At 38.1% G+C, this 20,630-nt stretch overlaps 1 protein-coding gene across 4 annotated transcripts in view; it reads left to right on the plus strand.

Moving 5' to 3' along the window:
• Positions 1 to 20,630, plus strand: part of CTNNA3 (catenin alpha 3) — a 1,958,943-nt gene that overhangs the window by 82,299 nt on the left and 1,856,014 nt on the right. For all 4 annotated transcript variants that reach the window (XM_070364862.1, XM_070364864.1, XM_070364866.1 and 1 more), the window contains exon 2: positions 6,924 to 7,027. In XM_070364862.1, the coding sequence (XP_070220963.1) occupies positions 6,924 to 7,027 (104 nt within the window). The remainder of the gene's footprint in view (positions 1 to 6,923; positions 7,028 to 20,630) is intronic.

Below are 20,630 nucleotides of genomic sequence, written 5' to 3' on the forward strand. Positions count from 1 at the left end.
GCCTATATTTCCATTCATTCACAATAATCCTTTGACTCCGACCTGTCTCTTTCTGGTCCACATCTTCCTTGGTTGTCAAATTTCATCTGTCTTTATGTTGTCAACTCTGAAATCTGTATTTTGATCCCAGACTTCTCTCCCAAACTCTACTTTCATATATCTAACTGCCTACTTACTAATAACATCTTTACTTGGATGTCTATTATACATCCTATATTTGTATGTATCTCAACTCATGTCCCAAACTGGGCTCTTCATCTTCCTGTTCCTCCTGCAGCATCCCTACCTCAGTTAATGGCACTACCATCCTTCCAGTTGCTTCAGATAAAAAACTTAAAGCTATCTTGAATTCTTTTTATCCTATGTTCAAATCGGTCCAGAATTCCTATTGGTTCACAATTGTCTACAATCTGACCACTTCTGTTCATTTCTGCTGCCACCAGTCAGGTTTAGGCCATTATTTTCTCTCATCGGGGTCACTACAGAAGTTTCCCAATAGTGTCCCTAATTTTGCTCTTGCCTTCAATACTTCCTTTTATTCACCAGAGTGATCCTTTCAAAATATAAAACAGATTATGTTTCTCCAGTGTTCAAACCCCTGCATGATGTCTCATGGTTTGATATGATCTGTGCTTCCCCCCTGTACCCCCCTTAACTAACTCCATTACCATTCTGACCTTCTCTTTTACTATGCTTTTTTAGTTCACGCCAAGCCACTTACCCTGGCCTCCTTGCTCATCTGCAAACAGTACTCTCCTGTCATTAGGTTTTTTCTCCAGTTGTTATCTCTGCCTAGAATGCTCTTCTCCCAGACCTCTGCTTGGCTAATTTCCTAACCTCCTGAAGTCGTTGCTCAAATGTACTCTTCTCATTGAGGTTAATATTTATCTTATTTAATATTGCAGTCTGCTCCCAACTCTCTTATCACTTACTCTGTTTTTCTTTTTTTGCTAGCATGTCTTTTTCTAAGGCACTAAATGATGTTACTGTTATAAGGTTTACTGTTTATGCTCTCTCCTTTCCCATGACTAGCACAAAGTAGAAACAATAAATATAAGTTGAATTAGTGAATAAATGAATGGTGCCCTATAGTCTAGGGGTGCCTCTGATCTCAAATCACTTAGGTCTTATAACTGACCAAAAGGCAAGGTAGAAGAGCTTACACTGATTATTGATCTTAAATAAATACATGGAAAGTATTGTAAAATGTAAGAAGAACATCTGAAAAGAGAGAAATTCAATTATTAGACAATTGCTTGATTTTATTGACTCTGACAAACCTAAGTTCCTTTTTTTCACCAAATGAGTAAAAGATGTGTGTATTTCTTTCTTGACAGGACAAACAATCCAGTAGATGATTGCATTGGAAGCATGGAAATGGGGATTTGGGGTGGGGATGGAGGTACACTTGGAAAATAGCTATGTGTAGACATTATAGTGGAAATTTTTAAAATTATAGTTGTCCCCTTTCCATTTGGTTTCACTCTAGCTAAGACTTAATTTTACAAAATCAATTGTGATTAAATTATGCAGTAAATCCCCCATGCCCCGTTTTCCTTTTCTTTACTTAAACCTGTTTATTGTAATTTAGATGATTTTTTGGTCAATTAACATTTGGTTCCACTCCTTCACATTACTCCTAACCACATTCAGCTAAACCTTCTACGGGATGCCGATGAGGGAGAGTGAAGCCTACTTTTGTTTTGTACTCAATAGAAATTTTTAATGATAATTAAAATAAATGTTCTCTTTCATGAAGCTATCTCAGTACTTGGAAACCCTTAATTAGTTGCTCACCCTTTCTTCTGATATTTTAGAAGTACAGTGTCAGCTAATATTAACATTTGTAATGATCATGGGATTTTTTTGTTGTTTAGTCACTAAGTCATGTCCAATTCTTTTGTGACCCCATGCACTGTAGCCTGCCAAGCTCCTCTGTCCATGGGATTTCCCAGGCAAGAATACTGGAGTGGGTTGTCATTTCCTTCTCCAGGGGATCTTCCTGACCCAGGGATTGAATCCACATCTCCTGCATTGACAGGCAGATTCTTTACTACTGAAGATGGTGGGGATTGTGACCTACTAAAAGTATTTCCCTTTTCTATTTCACTATATGAGATCCCAAATGGATCTCATGAAGCCCAAAGATACTTTTCATAGAAGAATTGTTGACACCATCAAAGCACTTTAAACTTGAAGGAAAGAAATCTATTCTCAGATAAAGCCATCAAAGGCATGTGAATGTGTTCATACACATATGCATGTGTGTGTGTGTTAATGTTGTGACAATAATTAGGGCATAGAAAGAACCATGTTAATAGAGATGATGTATAATGATTACTTAGAGAAAAATCACATGAGAAAGGGTCAATAATAAATAAGTAATAAAAAACATAGGTACATGGAAAAACAATTTAATCTTCATAGATATCAATAAATTATGAATTTTGTTGTATTTTTAAGTTTTTAAATTGTTTATTTTCTCATGAATGTAATGCTGAATGTTCACAAAAATAATTTTAATAAAAGGAGTAAAGAAATATATGCAGCGAATAACAACTCTTGCATGGAAACAAGTAAACTTAAGGAAAAGTAATAACAGAGAGTATTTGAATGAGGGGGAAACAGAGAGGAAAAGAGAAGTAATTTTGTTGCAGAAGCTTGAAAGTCTTTCCCTAAATGTGGAAGAACTGATGCCTTTTTACTGTACCTCTGTGTTAACTGCATGTTTTAGAAGATTGAGGATAGAATGAAAGAGCAAATCTGACTAAAAGGGCAGAACTTGGTGATATGGAGTGCTAGAAAGTTTGGGTAGTTCTGTCCTTAACATTTGTAGTCAGCAGAATGAAAATATACATGGAGGCCTGCATACCATACTTACATATGTGAAAGCTACAAATAAAGCTAACAAGTTGCTAAAATAGGTTCTATCCTCTTATCTTTCTGCCTTGAGAACTATACCTCCAAATTGACCTGAAAGATATAGATCTGGATTTAGAATTCTTGTATTCCTTGACGTTTCCTGTTAGAATGAGGTGCTGCCCCTGATGGTCAGCTTCCTTTCCTTTCCACTTCTGGCTCTATCTTGTACTTGAGAGGCCTTGGGTACATGCAAATGGACAACTTGCATGTCTGAGCTCCGAAATACTCATCAGCAAACAGCGGCCTCTTGGCTACCTCTCAGGTATGGGGATGGGCATGTTGTCATTTGCACTTAGAAGTTTGGGTTGCAGAAAGAGGCTGGCATAGGCATTGGAAGTGGACTTGGACTAAGTAGAGAGTTGGGGGTACTGAGTGTGTCAGAAAGGGTATATATGAGCTCTGGAAAGACACATCACCTTGGTCTCATGGACTCTTCTGAAGCATTAATAGAATGTGTATCCCCCATGACCTCTCAGAGTTAACTTCACTTAAAAGTGAAATACTTGTTAAACTGAATGAGTTTTAAATTGCTATAAGCTCAATTTAAAGCAAGGAATAAAGTGGAGTAAAGAAAATGTAGGCATATGGACAAAGGCAACCTGGGAGAAAGGAAGTATCCACATGATACTTTGTTCTGCCTTACAGACTACCCCTGGAGACATCTATTACTGTTGTCAAGAGATTTGTTTTCCTCCCTTAAGTTCTGAAAATTGGGGTTTAGTCTAGTCTGCTTGTTTCCAAACCTGAACCTTTCCCACTTTATAAACCTATCTCTAGGGGTTAGAAGTTAAAAAATGTCAGATTTCAACTCAACAAGAGGAAGAACTTTATAAAAGTAATCACTGGCATCTAATGGTATAGTGAGCATCTCATTTCCCAGTACATTGTTGAAATGAAGGACGCTGTAGGAGGTGTCCTTGAATTGTTTCAGAGATACTTTCTAACTCTTAAAGTTTTGTGGATTATGAAGTGCAAATGCCTTGGGTTATAATACCCATACCCTAGCAGGATTTTAGTTTTGGATTCACATTGCATTATGGCTACAAAAGGTTGGTAAAAACTCGTCAGACTTTGACCTTGCTTTGACTTCATTTGCAAAATTCTGCAGTTTGATGCCTATTATTGCCTTGATCTCCAAATCAGTTTCCTCAGTTAACTAGAAAATGTTTTGATACTATACAAAAAGTGATTAGTATGTACAGTGTTAGTATTTTTAATAGTATACTCAATTTTGGAGATGTGATTGTACTTAAATGCTTTCTTAAATTATTAGATTTGTCATAATTGTTTCATTTGAAAATTTCAGCATAATTATCTGTTTTTAATAAGATATATGAAAGAATTATAAATATTAATTATGAGTTTATCTGATTATAAGTTATTTGAAATCACAATTTTGACTATATGTACAAATTTCTCTGTTGAGTCACTGGAGACAGTCTTTGGCAGAGTCTTATTATTCTCAAGAATACTTTATATATCCATTTTTGTAGTAAGAGAGTCATGGAATGTAGCCATGTGGCATATATTTGGAGAGCAATCAAGATTGCCGGGAGAAATATCAATAACCTCAGATATGCAGATGACACCACCCTTATGGCAGAAAGTGAAGAGGAACTAAAAAGCCTCTTGATGAAGGTGAAAGTGGAGAGTGAAAAAGTTGGCTCCAAGCTCAACATTCAGAAAACGAAGATCATGGCATCCGGTCCCATCACTTCATGGGAAATAGATGGGGAAACAGTGGAAACAGTGTCCGACTTTGTTTTTCTGGGCTCCAAAATCACTGCAGATGGTGACTGCAGCCATGAAATTAAAAGATGCTTACTCCTCGGAAGGAAAGTTATGACCAACCTAGATAGCATATTGAAAAGCAGAGACATTACTTTGCCAAAAAAGGTCCATCTAGTCAAGGCTATGGTTTTTCCTGTGGTCATGTATGGATGTGAGAGTTGGACTGTGAAGAAGGCTGAGTGCCGAAGAATTGATGCTTTTGAACTGTGGTGTTGGAGAAGACTCTTGAGAGTCCCTTGGACTGCAAGGAGATCCAACCAGTCCATTCTGAAGGAGATCAGCCCTGGGATTTCTTTGGAAGGACTGATGCTAAAGCTGAAACTCCAGTACTTTGGCCACCTCATGCGAAGAGTTGACTCATTGGAAAAGACTCTGATGTTGGGAGGGATTGTGGTCAGGAGGAGAAGGGGACGACAGATGATGAGATGGCTGGCTGGCATCACTGACTCGATGGACGTGAGTCTGAGTGGACTCCCGGAGTTGGTGATGGACAGGGAGGCCTGGTGTGCTGCAATTCATGGGGTCGCAAAGAGTCGGACACAACTGAGCGACTGATCTGATCTGAAGGTTTCTAGGCTCTATAATATTTGCCTCTATTTAACCAAGTATTATTATCTAAGAATTAAATTACATCAAGAAAAGAGCCAATAAGGAAGATTTTTTTTTTTTTGTACAGGGTGGTTTTGTTTGTGCATCTCTCTCTCTGTACATGTATCAGGCATATAGTATAGGCTTAGTGAAGCACTGATCTTTTCAGTTACATGTACATGAAGAGATCATGATTATCTTTGGATATATATACACTAAAACATTTATGGATCCAGGGGAAGGATGTGAGAGAGCGTGAGAGGCTGAAGGGCAGAGAGATGCTGATTATGTGGAACTAAAACAGTGGGATCTGAGAAAGGTAGAAGGAGAATAGGTGCAGACTCTCGGGCAAGGAGTTGGAGTGAACATGGACCCTACCCTGAGATTCTGACTTCCCTTAGGGGTTGGAGGCAGAGGTATAGAAAAAAGAACACTACTCTTTCCTAGAATCCCTGAGATTGAGAGGAGTGTTGAAAGGACTGATTCTGGGATAGAACATGATTTCATGAAAATGTGTCATTCTTTCTTTCACTTATTCATCTATCTCCATAGTCCATTTGTAAAACCAAAACCAACTTTGGTTTTACGAATGAACTTTGTAAGAAAATAAGAAACGTAGAAGAAAGTTTGGAAGAAACTTTGAAAGAAAATAGGCAACAACTAAATGGAAAAATTTGTGCATTGATAGTAACACATACTTCTATAGACTATAATAGTTTATAGGCTAATAATAAGCCAAGTTATATATAGTACAGATGTGTTTCTTACTGTTTTCTTGTGAACCTTCAGTAAATACTTGCTGGAAGATTATTGACTGTGAATAAGTTAATATAGATTTGTGGGCTTAGAAATTTGGGTAATAGTCTTCATGGCTGATGTGTTACTTTGAATATGTTATGAAATTCTATACATGGTCACTTGCTATATATGTATTCTTATTGAAAAGTCTCACTGAACCAACATTTAAGATTTATATTAAGGTCTGAAAGAATGGTTTGCAATGTTTTTCTTATTTTGTCTTGCCCAAATATGAAGATTTGTCTTTCTTTTTATAATAACGATGCCAATTTATGTTAGTTTCTTTTCTGTAAAGGAAAGTAAATTGCCCAAAACGTTCTTCTTCAAATCAAAACCCTCAAATGATTCTCCAAATAGAGAGATGTATCATGTCTTCCAAAGTCCTACCTGATTCCTCATCTGAATGATCATTAACAACAGGCAAAATATGGGCTCTAGCTGCCTTAGTGCTTATGATTTCATGGAAGTCAAAGCATGTGTTTGCTGCAAGATATCTCTCACCAACTCAGCCATTCTTTTTTTAGTTAAGACTCCTGATCAAATGCAAACTCACCTTGGCTGGGTTATAATTTTAGTCATGAACAAACCAGCATAAATTAATTTGTTAGAGGACCCAAGCCCAGAAACATGACCTGAGAAAACAGTTGGGGAATATCTTGTATCTCTGTTGGTGGACTTGGCACCTTTGTCCTCTGAGGGCTACAGCTGATAGCAGGAGGAGGTGCGTGAATACTAAGCACACATATGCTATGATTTTCATTAGTGCTTTCCTCTAGAAAGTATTTTTTCTTTATTAGTAAATGTCTTTTTGTTTTTGTGCACAGGCAGCATGTCAGCTGAAACACCAATCACACTGAGTATCAATCCTCAGGATCTGCGGGTCCAGACATTCACTGTAGAGAAACTACTGGAGCCTCTCATAATCCAGGTATTGATAACATGGAAATTACAATGAATAGTAACTGCAAAAGTACTAAGAACATAGGAAAAATAAATAATGGAAAGATTTGATTTTTATAGAATGATATGTTATCCAAAATTGTCTTTTAAGATGTTTTAAAGTGTACGAAGGTATCTATTTAGTAATAATAATGATAACATTCTGAAAGTTCCTCCCCAGATTCTCTTTAAAAAGCAAAAAAGTAATAATATGCATATGCAGTTTTGAAAGTACCTTTATGCAAATTATCTTGTTCAATTGTCATGAAAACTGAGCGAGGCAGGCAGCATGGTTAAAACCATTCTTATTACACAGAAAAGGAAACAGCTAGAAACAGCCTAAAGAATTTCAGTGACTTGCCTCAGAGCACATGGTGGCTCATCTGTCAAATAGGAAATTATTTTAAAATACCAAAATGTATGAGAAAAGCAGATATTTAAGTTATTCTATAATAAAAATCTTTCCATAAAGTGAATAATTCCTTGATAATATGCATAATGATTCTCTGACTTTATTATGTAAGCCCAGGTTTTATTTATTGGCTTTTCTTAGAGTAGAGCTTGGAGAAACTTACACTATAGTATAGATTTAAATTTTTTGTTTTTAACCCCAAATTTGTGAGAAAACTCCTCTTTAGACTTACCTTCCATCATATCCCCTAAGACAAATTGTCCCTTTTTCTAAGGCCTTGAAGTACTCTAGGGTTTCTTAAGTGAGAAATGACACTGACCTTACCTCTGATTTAAACATTTTCTGCTTGTCTTCTTTGTGAGGTGGATGGTGGGGAGGAGAGTAGCTCTAAGAGTAAGCTTTGTACATATTTTTACTTAGCATATCTCCTACTGGAAAGATGATTTAAAACATGTGCCTCACTGATGATAGCTTAATCATGAACTTTGGCAGTCTATAAGATACTAATATCTGGTATGAAATTGATATTAGATGACTCTGAAACTTCACTGAAGTCCCTGTCTTTGCCACCCACAGAATGGTCTCATGTTAAAAAGAGAATTTTTGTACAATAAAATTATTTGCCCAAGCTCTTGATTTTCATTATAATGGGATTCTCCTTACAAAAAACCAGTACATTTCAAAGTCAGAGTCATTAATTTGGATTTGATGAACAACCTTCTCGTCACTTTGATCATGTATTACCTATCAATACAATAAAAAATTCCATTAAATTAAAGATTTTTTACTAGAATAACATCATACTAAATATATCATCACATTCTTTTTTTTCAGAGTGTTTAATTTGAAATTGTTACATTGTTCATTTTAAGCATGTAATATAGTCTCTGATTATAGTGGAAAACATTCCAAAAGAATGTTCTTTTGGAACATGATCTTTAAGTTCATAATGCCACCAGATAAAGTTATCATTTAGTAATCCCATTAAAAAAGTCTCACCTTTTGTCATTATTTATCTTCATGTTATGTTCCTTTGCTTTCAAGGTTCCACAGAAATTACTTACCATCTCTGTATATAACTCAAAGTCAAAATTACATTTTAATTTTTGGAGTAATTGGTCATAGATATTATTATGTCACTCTGACTTCTAAATTCATTGATTCATAAATCTTTATTCTGCTCTTTTTATAGTTACCAGTCTTTCCGACCAAACTTGATTTATCTTTAATCTATTTTTTTTCTTTTGGGCACAGGTAAATCACTAGGTCATTTTGCAGGGATGTTCAGGCTGGGATATATTTCAGTCATTCACTTTCATTTTCTATGTGTGATAACTTACACAGTTGCATCCTTCTGTAATAAATTCCTCCAATGGATCAGAAATAATTTTTTTCTCAGCAATTACATTTTTATGATTGCAACTGTAGGCATCTGTACTTTATCACTTTCAAGATCCAAGTTTGGCAATGCAGTGCAGAAAGTCTATTTATGCAGAATTGCGATTAAAAGAATTTACATCTCTATGTTGTATACTCTCTGAAGGAGATATAAACTGCTAAAGCATGCTACAGTTGTTACATAATGGACCCATCTATAATCTTATTTGTCACAGAATATAATTTTCTATGTGTCAGATTCATGTAGAATGTGAGCTAGAACAATTAATTTAAAATCTCTTAAGAACAATAACAAGCTCCTCATAATGTTATCTCCAATGAAGACAGAAGATCTTTTGCGGGGGCAAAGGTTCAAATATATTTTCTGACGTAAATATATTTCATGTTTTCAAGTGGTAAATATAGAGTTAGATCAATAGTAATAAACATTATCACTGTCTCTCACTTCTAACTCTTATAGGACCTCTTAGCCTTTTCATGGTTTCCACTTTGATAGTGTTTCACATCTATTTCTGGGAGTCCCTTAGGGATGGCTTTTATATACTCTATAATATGCATTGGGTCAAGTTTAAGAATATCTGCTCAATTTTTTATCAGTCAGCATAAGCTAGGTTATGCTATGATAAAGCCACCTCCAAATCTCTTGAGGCTTCAGTTCAGTTCAGTCCAGTTCAGTCGCTCAGTCGTGTCCAACTCTTTGTGACCCCATGAACTGCAGCATGCCAGGACTCCCTGTCCATCACCACCTCCTGGAGTCTACCAAAACCCATGTCCATTGAGTTGGTGATGCCATCCAACCATCTCATTCTCTGTTGTCCCCTTCTTCTCCTGCCCTCAATCTTTCCCAGCATTAGGGTCTTTTCAAATGAGTCAGCTCTTCGCATCAGGTGGCCAAAATATTGGAGTTTCGGCTTCAACATCAGTCCTTCCAATGAACACCCAGGACTTATCTCCTTTATGATGGACTGGTTGGCTCTCCTTGCAGTCCAAGGGACTCTCAAGAGTCTTCTCCAACACCACAGTTCAAAAGCATCAATTCTTCAGCGCTCAGCTTTCTTTATAGTCCAACTCTCACATCCATACATGACTACTGGAAAAATAATGTCTCTGCTTTTTAATATGCTGTCTAAGTTGGTCATAACTTTCCTTCCAAGGAGTAAGCGTCTTTTAATTTCATGGCTGCAATCACCATCTGCAGTGATTTTGGCTTAACAAAGGTTCATTTCCTGCTCAAGCTACATGTTTAAAGTGAGTTGGCTGGGAGGTCTTTGCTTTAATTTAGGCACTCAGGGACCCAGGCTAATGTATATTCCATCTATATTTATTTCCACTATGGTTACAACAGGGAAAGGGAACACTGTGAATCATGCAAGGGCTCCTAAATTGTCCACCTGGATGTGACATATGTCAGTTCCACTCACATTGCTTTTGTCAAAGCAAGTCATGTGGTCAGTGGGGATGCTAGATGTGTGATCTTGTTCTGTGCCCAGGAGGATGGGAATATTTGTGAATAGCCCTGAAAACCATTATTTTTCCATTGCTACCTTTTCAGGGGTTCTTTTTTCATTAAGTCTCCATCTGATTAGTCACCTTTCCACTCTGATCACATCTGACCTTATCAGGGTGGGCAACTGACTTATTGACAATTATAGGTTGGCAAGAAGCCGGTGAGGCAGTCTGGCATGAGAGCTCTGCCTCTGGGGTATGATGGTAAATTGGTCCTATTGCCATCCTCTCTTTTGGGGATTGACTTTGGGTATAGTTAAGCAGTTACCCAGCATTAAACAGTTATATCGTGTGCAAAGCCGAGCAACACACAGAAAGAAGTAGAGATATGGAGGAGAGTTCTGTTGGAGCAATTTTCAAGTTTGCATCCACAAACTCATGCTGTTGAGGGACAATAAGGTTTCCTAGCTCCCATGGTTTTAATGGATCCGTCCAATTTCCAAATCACAAACTAGTCTCAAAATAATACTCTAGCCTCTGTGGGGCCTCACAGTTTCCGGTTTCCTTGAGCATCTACCGTATAGCCCTGATGCTTGTCTTCCTTTGTCAGCTGATTCCCTGGCCTCCTACCTCTTCATCAGTGGCTGAAACTTCAGAAGAAGTTCCATTAGTGGCAGTAATCAAGGGTTCTTGTAACGGCCTTCACTTACTTATTATAGGAGATTTTCCTGTAAAGCTTCTCTTCTGCTCTTCCCTTCATCTCCAGTTTTTGAAGTCTCTGATGTTTGACTCATCAGTTCTCCCAAACTAGTCTATCTGCCATGTTTTTCCACTTTGCCTGGTTTCCTCTAGTTGATGTGTAGAAGGTAACTGCCAAAGATGCCCATTTTTAAGACTGGAAATGGACATGCCAAGGTCTCAGTACCTCTAAATTTTCAAAGTAGCAGAATGACACTGGGCTTTTTCAGAAGAGGAGAAAATACCTTTCTTCCAAACTGTGCTTCACTCTGTCACATATGCCCCAATGAATTATGTGTACCTAGAATCACATGAAATTCCTTTGAGAACAACCCCTTTCAGCTTTTCCCTTAATTTCTCTCTTCTCCTTGTCTTAAGTGTCTAGATGACAAACTAGACACTAATTCTTTTTCTAAGCACCATGTTTTTCTTTCCTCTTTGACTTCTAATGGAGGACTTCTCTGATACACCCCAGTCTAGATGTTGATGCCCAAAGGGTTTATTCCCGTTGTTCTACAGAGAGATTTGATTGACTTCCAGGTAGCAGGGAGAGGACCTCCTTTGGCTTCTTAGCGTTCTAGAATATAATTTCCTTTGTTTCTTTCAGAAAAGTTATCATTTGTCTGTGGTTGTTTTCTGTCATTTTAGGGGCCATTTTGAATGAGCATGATACCTTTTACTTATATTTCTTTGATTCTTTTTTAATTTTATTTTATTTTTAAACTTTACATAATTGTATTAGTTTTGCCAAATATCAAAATGAATCCACCACAGGTATACATGTGTTCCCCATCCTGAACCCTCCTCCCTCCTCCCTCCCTATACCATCCCTCTGGGTCATCCCAGTGCACTAGCCCCAAGCATCCAGTATCGTGCATCGAACCTGGCTGGACTGGCAACTCGTTTCTTACATGATATTTTACATGTTTCAATGTCATTCTCCCAGGTCTTCCCACCCTCTCCCTCTCCCACAGAGTCCATAAGACTGTTCTATACATCAGTGTCTCTTTTGCTGTCTCGTACACCGGGTTATTGTTACCATCTTTCTAAATTCCATATATATGCGTTAGTATACTGTATTTATGTTTTTCCTTCTGGCTTACTTCACTCTGTATAATAGGCTCCAGTTTCATCCACCTCATTAGAACTGATTCAAATGTATTCTTTTTAATGGCTGAGTAATACTCCATTGTGTATATGTACCACAGCTTTCTTATCCATTCATCTGCTGATGGACATCTAGGTTGCTTCCATGTCCTGGCTATTATAAACAGTGCTGCGATGAACATTGGGGTACACGTGTCTCTTTCCCTTCTGGTTTCCTCAGTGTGTATGTCCAGCAGTGGGATTGCTGGATCATAAGGCAGTTCTATTTCCAGTTTTTTAAGGAATCTCCACACTGTTCTCCATAGTGGCTGTACTAGTTTGCATTGATTTTATCTCCAAGCTTCTTTTTTTTTTTGCATCCTTGCTGATTATCCTATCAATAGAATTCATGTCAAAATTAATCTTGAAGGTTCCAAGAAAATCTCAAAGACAGGGCTGAGCACATATAGTGTTCTTGTAGATTACTTTAAAAGCAAATATTGGAGTTTTGACTATAATCTTAACAAGTAACCTTGAAAGTTAGTAAATTAAATATCTTTTAAGTACTTACATGTGCAAAGCATAGTAAGTATAAAGATGTTATTTGTATGATGGGATGAAGAAATAAACTTAATTCTGCCTCTTTAATGTTTTAAATTTTAAGATGATCAGTATAGTTGAGTTGTTTCTTATAAAGTGAATTCTTCAATTTCTGCATTCTCTTACTGCTGGAAAACTGCTCCCATGGGAAAGTTGTTAGGCTACAATATTCCTTGAGAAACAAAATAGTTGAGAAAAAAGAAGCCACTTCTTAAAATAAGGATAAGAAAAAATAGTAGCTGATTAAAATAGCACAAATCCATGGGAATGTGCATGGTAAACATGCAAGGGAAACCCCCCCACCCCCCCGCCCCCAGAACTTTTTAGCTTTGAACTTAGCTGTGGACAGATATCTGTCTCTGAACATACTTCGCTTCCTCTCAGCTTGCTTCCTAGACCTTTTATTCTATCAGACTCTGATTTTTAAAAAATACACCAATGTTGTTGCCTTGTTGTTCTGGGTTCTCTGATTACCTCTGATCCACTTCACTTCTGTTAATACTTTTTCTTTCAATCTTCTTCTCCACAAATTCTGATTGATCTCACAGATATCCACTTCCAGTTTAGCTGTGAAATAAGATCTTTTTCTTATAAACTGGTTGTGTAGGCAACCAGGTGGTATAGACTGATAAGTCCAGGTCCACTTGCCTTAGTAGAAACGGCTAGATTGATGGGAGCAATTGTGATTCAGCTGTCCATATACCCCAGATGTCCATATACTCCAAGATGTGGACGTTTTCACTGCTTATGGTATGATTCTGCCCTTCATAGAATCCCCTGGTCTGTTTTAGAACACTCAGCTTGTCCCAGAAGATATTGCTGCAGCTTGACACCTCTGTATCGCTAGACCAGCGGTTGGTAAACTTCTTCTGTGCCCGGGTCCAGATAGTAGTTTCAGCTTCAATAGCTGTGTGGTTAGGCCATTCAGGATGGGTGTTCTCTGCTTTCTGTAGACCCTCCTTCTTGACCAGTCCCTGATTCACTCACATTAGATCCAATCCTCTTAATTATAGGGCTTAATTAGTCCTTGTTAACTGAGAATCGCACCTGACATCAGTTCCCCACATAAACAGTGGCCTCCCTTCTCCCCTAGTAGCGAAGACTGCTGCCATGTCCTGCCCACTGTATGCTGTAAAGGGTGGGGTGTTTCTCCAGGAACTTTTGTGTAAGATCTTTCTGACCAATAAACCATTGATGTCTTTGTCCCTGTCTACTGACTTTTTATTCAGTCTGGAGGATGGGTAACTACAAGGCTTGCTGGCCTGTGGCGTGCAGCCCAATAACAGCCATAGATTCTCTGTTATAACTACTCTTCTTTAGTTTGAAAGCAGCCATAGACAATATATAAACAAGTGGATGTGACTGTGTTCCAATAAAACATTATTTGCAGAAAAGGGTAAGTGGCAAGATTTGGCTCTTGGTACTTAATTTGCAGACCCCTGCTCTAGACTGACCATTTCCTCATGGAGATACTCTGCACTCACACTGGTTAAGGAAGGAAAAGAAATGTGCAATGTCTCACACACAGTTGAGAGCCTTTGTGAGATAAATTATGATAGAGTGGTTGGTGGCTAAGCCCTGTGAGAGACACAAAAGCCTCACTGGGGGAAGAGTACTAACTAGGCAATTCAGAAAATTTCTCTTAGTGTTGAGCTCCTGTTAGCCCAGTGGTTTTTAACCCTGACTGCACATTAAATTCACCTGGGGGAGCTTATAAACCTCCCAGCGCTCAGGCCACACAGGAAACTAATTAAATCAGAATCTTTGGGAGTAGGACTAGGTAGTAATTTTTAAAGCTCCCACGTGATTACAGTGTGAAAATTGCTGGCCTAGCAATTATATCAGCCAGTGGTGAGCATGGTTCTGCTTCCTGGTGCAAAGCTTGCCCCAGAATGGTGCCCCTTCTTTGTCTTTCTAATAGGGTAGGATAGTGTCCGTCTTGAATAAATTTGTAAGGAATTCCTGGGGGAAACCTCCTTTATCAGCTCTGTTTGTGATATGCTTAGTTCTCCTAGATCCCAGTGGGGTTATTAGTAGCAGCTCTAGGAAAATCACTGCAGCTGAGAGGTGGGATCCATGTTCTGCAGCTATCCTTTATCCAGCAAGGCACTATGTTATGGATCTATGCATGGATTAGATTATAGTGTTTTGGTATTAGATTATGGTGATATAGATCTATGTATGGATTAGATTATGGTGGATGCTAGGATTCTGAGTACCCAAGGCATGTTTTGTTTGCCAGCGTTAGGTGGAGGTACTGCAAATGAGGGAAGAGATTCATAATACACAAGTCTGAAATTACAGTGTGGTATTACATCACACGAAGTTTACCTTTGCAATTACCTGTAACCAGTTTTTCTCAACCTTAGCTGCAAAAGGGCATCGCTTGAGGAACTTATAAACATCCTGATAGCCCCAGCCTACAGCTAAGCCAATCAAATCAGAATATCTGGAGTAGGATCCCATTAACAGTATTTTTGAAAGCCTCTCAGGCTTTGTGGTTAGTCTCATGCCAAGTGATAATGTTCTACCCAGAAATTTTTGCTGCTGCCAGAGTGTTGTCCATGGACTGCCAGTAACAGGCTCATTTAGAAACTCTTAAAAAATGCAGAACCCTGTCCTAGATCCACTGAATCAAATATGTACACACTATTATATTTAAAATGGATAACCAATAAAGACCTATTGTATAGCACTTGGAATTCTGCTCAATGTTATGTGCCAGCCTGGATGGGAAGTGGGTTTGGGGGAGAATGGATACATGTATGGCTGAGTCTTTTTGCTGTTCACCTGAAACTACCACAACATTGTTAATCAGCTATGCCCCATACAAGATGTTTTTGGTGTTAAAAAATATAAAAAGAAAAACTATAGACCATGAAAAGAAAAGGTATATTAAATCACCAACTAGAAATATATTCTTTGTTCCACTAAAATATATATATATATATATGGTATAATAAGGTCCCATGTTATTTGTATCACTTTAAAGTTTGAGAAGCTAGTGTAGGAGGTTGTAAATTTCAAATTTAAATAGCAATCTGTGTAGCCAGAGTTGAAAACCACTGCCCTGTATCTTTAGTTACCTGCTGGTGTGTACGTGGTGAAGTCACCAGGAGAGTCCTAACTGATACTCATTCATTGCTCTGCAGTTGAGTCTTTGAAGGGGATTTCTTAGTGATTGTCTTGTGTGACCAGTGCATTTCTTCTTAAGAAGATTTACCTTTCCCACATTTTGACTTAGACTTAGCCACCCTCACTCCCTTCTCTCTCCAAGCCTGTGGTTAGTCTCATGCCAAGTGATAATGTCCTACCCAGAAATTGGCTTTTGGACACTAGGAAGCACGGCCTGAGAAATGACATTTTCAAGAGCTGGTGCTTCTTCTTTAGGATGTTTGGAACCATCCTAAAGTTTGTCTCGGCATATATATATATACACACACACATATATATACACACACACACGTATATATAATCTCTGGGAAAGTTGCTTAACTTTGTTATAGCTGAGTTCGTATATGCAGGTGACCTTTGGACAATGCAGGGGTTAGGAGTACATACCTTCTGTGCAATTGAAAATCTGCATATAACTTACAGCTGGCTCTCTGCATCCGAGATTCCTAGGTATTCATGGTTCCGCAGCTGTGGATTCAGGCAGCCTCAGATGTAGTATTTACTACTGAAATAAATCCACATTTGAGTGGACACTTGTAGTTCAAACCCGTGTTGTTTAAGGGTCAACTGTACATATATATATATGTATATATTCACAGTACTGAATGCTCTGTAAATTAAGGCTTAACAAATGTGGTTGTGATTTTCATGAGTTTTTTTCTTTTAGGAAACAATTTGCATTCTCAACCCTGACTTGCAAGATACTGCAGTTCTTCAGTTTAGACACATTTTTCTGCGTTCTCCCTCTCATATTTTTAACATTTCTGAAATTAGAATGCATCATAGAATGGATATGAACATTTTAATGTAGTTTTCCTTTTTGATACTTGTAGGGATCACAGATTTATCCACAGTACACTTAAGCTCTTCTGTCTTTCATAAGTGATTTGATATTCCTCATAAGCTCCCATTCCCTGGAGATTGGGATAAATCTCTCAGTCTAAATTGGACTGGGCCAATAAGATTGGCAAACTGGTATGATTCAGCAATATAAATCCTCCTTTCTGGTAACTACTCAGGTTCTTTGGATCAGAAATGTGTGGTTGGAGTGAAGAGTGTTGTTTATGTGAGCTCATGGAGATGGGAGATGGGGCCTTTGGATCCCCGTGGTAACCTTTGGACACTTAGTGTCTATTACTGCTGGATGGTTGGTCTGGAATGCTCTCCTGAATGGTGACCTTTGAGGGGTGACCACTACCATGCATGAGTCCTCTGGGCACCACTGTGCATTTTCTGATACGGTCTATAGCTGATAAAGTTTGTAGAGTGCTCTTTTCAGCCTGCTTAAGGTCCATGGTTCTCCACAGATGCCTTAACCTCACCTTGGCCCTGACGGTACTTCATGCCAAGTCCCACCTACATCCTCCATCAAGTGTCTGGCATTATCTCTCTACCTCTCAGTCTTTGCTGTAGGATTACCTTGGTTCTCACCATCGTGGGCTCAGGGAAAGCCCACCAATCTTCAATTCAGTCATACTTTGATTGTCTTTCAGGGTATCTAGGATGGTCTGGGTCTTATCCATACTTCATGGGAATCAAGAGTGGCTTAGGAAAGCTAAACTGGCCTTCCTTTTATCTATTTACACAGTGATGCCAAGATTACACTATGGCTACCCCAGGGTTTGTTCACGGCAGCTTTTGAGGCAGTTTTCTTCCAGAGTCCCAAAGCTGCTGCTGCTGCTAAGTCGCTTCAGTCGTGTCTGACTCTGTGCGACCCCATAGACGGCAGCCCACCAGGCTCCCCCATCCCTGGGATTCTCCAGGCAAGAACACTGGAGTGGGTTGCCATTTCCTTCTCCAATGCATGAAAGTGAAAAGTGAAAGTGAAGTCGCTCATTTGTGTCCGACTCCTAGCGACCCCATGGACTGCAGCCCACCAGGCCCCTCCATCCATGGGATTTTCCAGGCTGGAGTGGGTTGCCACTGAATGGAGCCAAATCCCTCTGCTTTCAGTGTTTGCCACAATCATGCTAAAAGAGCGCTCCCCCCGCCTCCTACCCCGACCCCAACCCAGTATGGGTGAGTTCAGAGAGGGGGAATAAGGAAGGGTATTTTGCTTGTGTTTCTTACCTCTGAGCTCCTTCTTTCCATAGTCTCTTGGGGCTAGTTAAGGAGAGTGTCCGTACTTCTTTTTCCTGTCTCACCAGATCGTTTTCATATGACTCTATGTTTTTCTAGTCTATCAAATCCAGCTTCTGCTAATGGGAGTTAATAAATTTAGAAAATAGTTTTCTGTTTCTCTAATGGCTTTCACAATTGTTCTTGCTTAGGACTGCAAGAAAGTGAGCTTTGAAACTCAAAGACAGTATTTTTTTTCCTCTGCTCTCTCCTTTCCTTGTATAATATGACTCATGGCTCAGCCTTGGATTTGACAGGTTCATTACTGACAAAATATTATCTACACTTGCATTCTGAAAAGAAGTGGTTAAATTGATGGTATATATTATAATTGATGGTGTTTTAAAATTAAAGGACTATGGAAATATTCCAATGCTTTGAAGAAGGAACTTTAAGATGTATAAATCAAGCGTTGGCCAAAAGGGTTCAAGATTGGTGACTAAATATTTAACTTAAAAAAATAAGGCAAAAATGGCTTTCTCAATTTAGAGACAATCATGAGAAATAAGATGGACACGACCTAATCAATTTTAAACTGAACATCATCATTTACATCGCTGATGGGTTATATTCAAACCATATTATTTTGTTATAAAATCTTGACTGTGGAGTCCTACAAATCTAATCACTATCTCATTAGGTCATTCTGGCTTTTTGTTTGTTATTTCTTATTCATGTTTGAAGCAGGTGATTTTTGTATATTTTTCCCTGGACATCTTTAATAAAAAAGAGTTTTATGTTAGAATAGAACAGGAGTAAATTTGATGGCCTAGAGTAAATGGATAATTTGGTGACAGATAGTAGCACCTAAATTCATATAAAACCATGATTTTGTGTTAGCAAAGCATACTGGCATAGTTTATTCAATATTATGGTTAAAAGGTTATAAATGATTATTTTAAAAAGCTGGAACAGAGAATTAGGGGTCATAACCATATCCCACATCAATCACTGCTGGAAGTGGAATGATGGACTGGATTGACCAAGGGGCCCTGTGGATATGCTTGAACTACAGCTTATGAGATCAACCCATTTTCGATTTTAGGGCCAGCTTTGGGCTAATTGGACTTTTTGCTTCTTATTTTGTTTCTTTCAAGCAGTCAATGGTTACTGATGGAAACAATTATCCTTTTGCTTTTTCTTGCTCAGCATTTCTTTAAATCAGTTTGGCTAAAACTATTGGTTATTGATTCACCAGAATGATTAATGCTTGATTTAGGTGTACATAGGAGCATGAATTTAATTTCTCCTCGGTTTTCTTAATTCAGCATCTTGATAATTTTTCTCCTCATTTTTGAAAACATTTGAAGAGAAGGAGACTATAATTAACATTAACTTTACATTTTTTACTGAAGGCTGCATTTGTCTCTGAATCATTGCTCTGTATAAAAAAAGTTCTTTTCCAAACAGTTACATTTAAAATCACAAAAGCCATATATCCTAGGATTAATAGAGTTCATGGTTGGGATAACTACGTCTCAATGTTGGGAGTGCCCAAAGCTAAGTCCTATAACTTCTCTAGCTGTCCTTTGTTTTCAGAGATCTCATTGTTTCATGACTTTGGAAAACAAACAGTGTTCTCAAATATCTTTGAAATTTTTATTAAGACTAGCAAAACCATTGATACATGAGTAGTTAAAATGAAAATGTAAGTCATAATAAACAAATCTCTGGTCCATAACTTCTCTCAACTCTGGAATTGTATACTAGTCTCCAGCTTAGCAACTCTAATAGGCAAACCTAAAATGTCTGAGCTCAACTCTTGATTCCTCTTCCCTACTCATTTCTTTTAAAGTTGTATTATCTCTATACCTGGTTGCTCAGGTTATGCGCCATAGAGTTATTCTTGACCTCCTGTTTCTTTCATAATCCATATACAATCTATAAGCAAACCCTGTTGACTCACTTCAGATTTACCAGAATTCTGCCACTTCTCAACAACTCCACCACTGCTCCCTGGAACAAGCCAAGGTGGTCTCCACTGGGGCTACTGCAACAACCTCCTATGTACTTTTCACTCCTCTCCCAGATCCCTGCCCAATCTTGTCTATTCTCTCAAAGTAGCCTGCCAGCCTGACCTCATCTTTTATATTCTCCTCTCATTCTGTGGGAGGTACACTAGCCTTCCTGCTGCTCCTGGAACATACCAACAAAAATTGATTTGGCAGACCTTGCACTTTCTGTTTGAAATATTTTCCCCCAGATATTCAAAAGTCTTCTCTACTTCCTTGGTGTCCTTATTCTCTAATCATATCGGCCTTCTCTGATACCAAATCTATATTTCCCATCTCTCATCTGTTTCCATACCCTTGTTTACTTTCTTCACAGCACACGTCAATAACCACTACTATGCTATACAATTATTTTTGTGTTTGTTTATTCTCTCTCCCCTCAGTAGAATGAAGCTTACTGTCATGCAGGTGCACCATAAATATTTGTTGAATAAATTAATGGTAGAGTCCAAACTTGCTTTGTTTTTTGTTTGTTTGATTTTGAGTTTTAAGGAGGTAAGTAAAAATGGAAAGAAACTAATATTTGATATTACTCTCAGTGTGTGATCTTTTCCTAGATGTGTTTTTAATATATATATATATATATATATATATATATATTTTTTTTT

Source organism: Bos mutus, chromosome 28 (assembly GCF_027580195.1).
Source record: "Bos mutus isolate GX-2022 chromosome 28, NWIPB_WYAK_1.1, whole genome shotgun sequence".
Taxonomy (NCBI): domain Eukaryota; kingdom Metazoa; phylum Chordata; class Mammalia; order Artiodactyla; family Bovidae; genus Bos; species Bos mutus.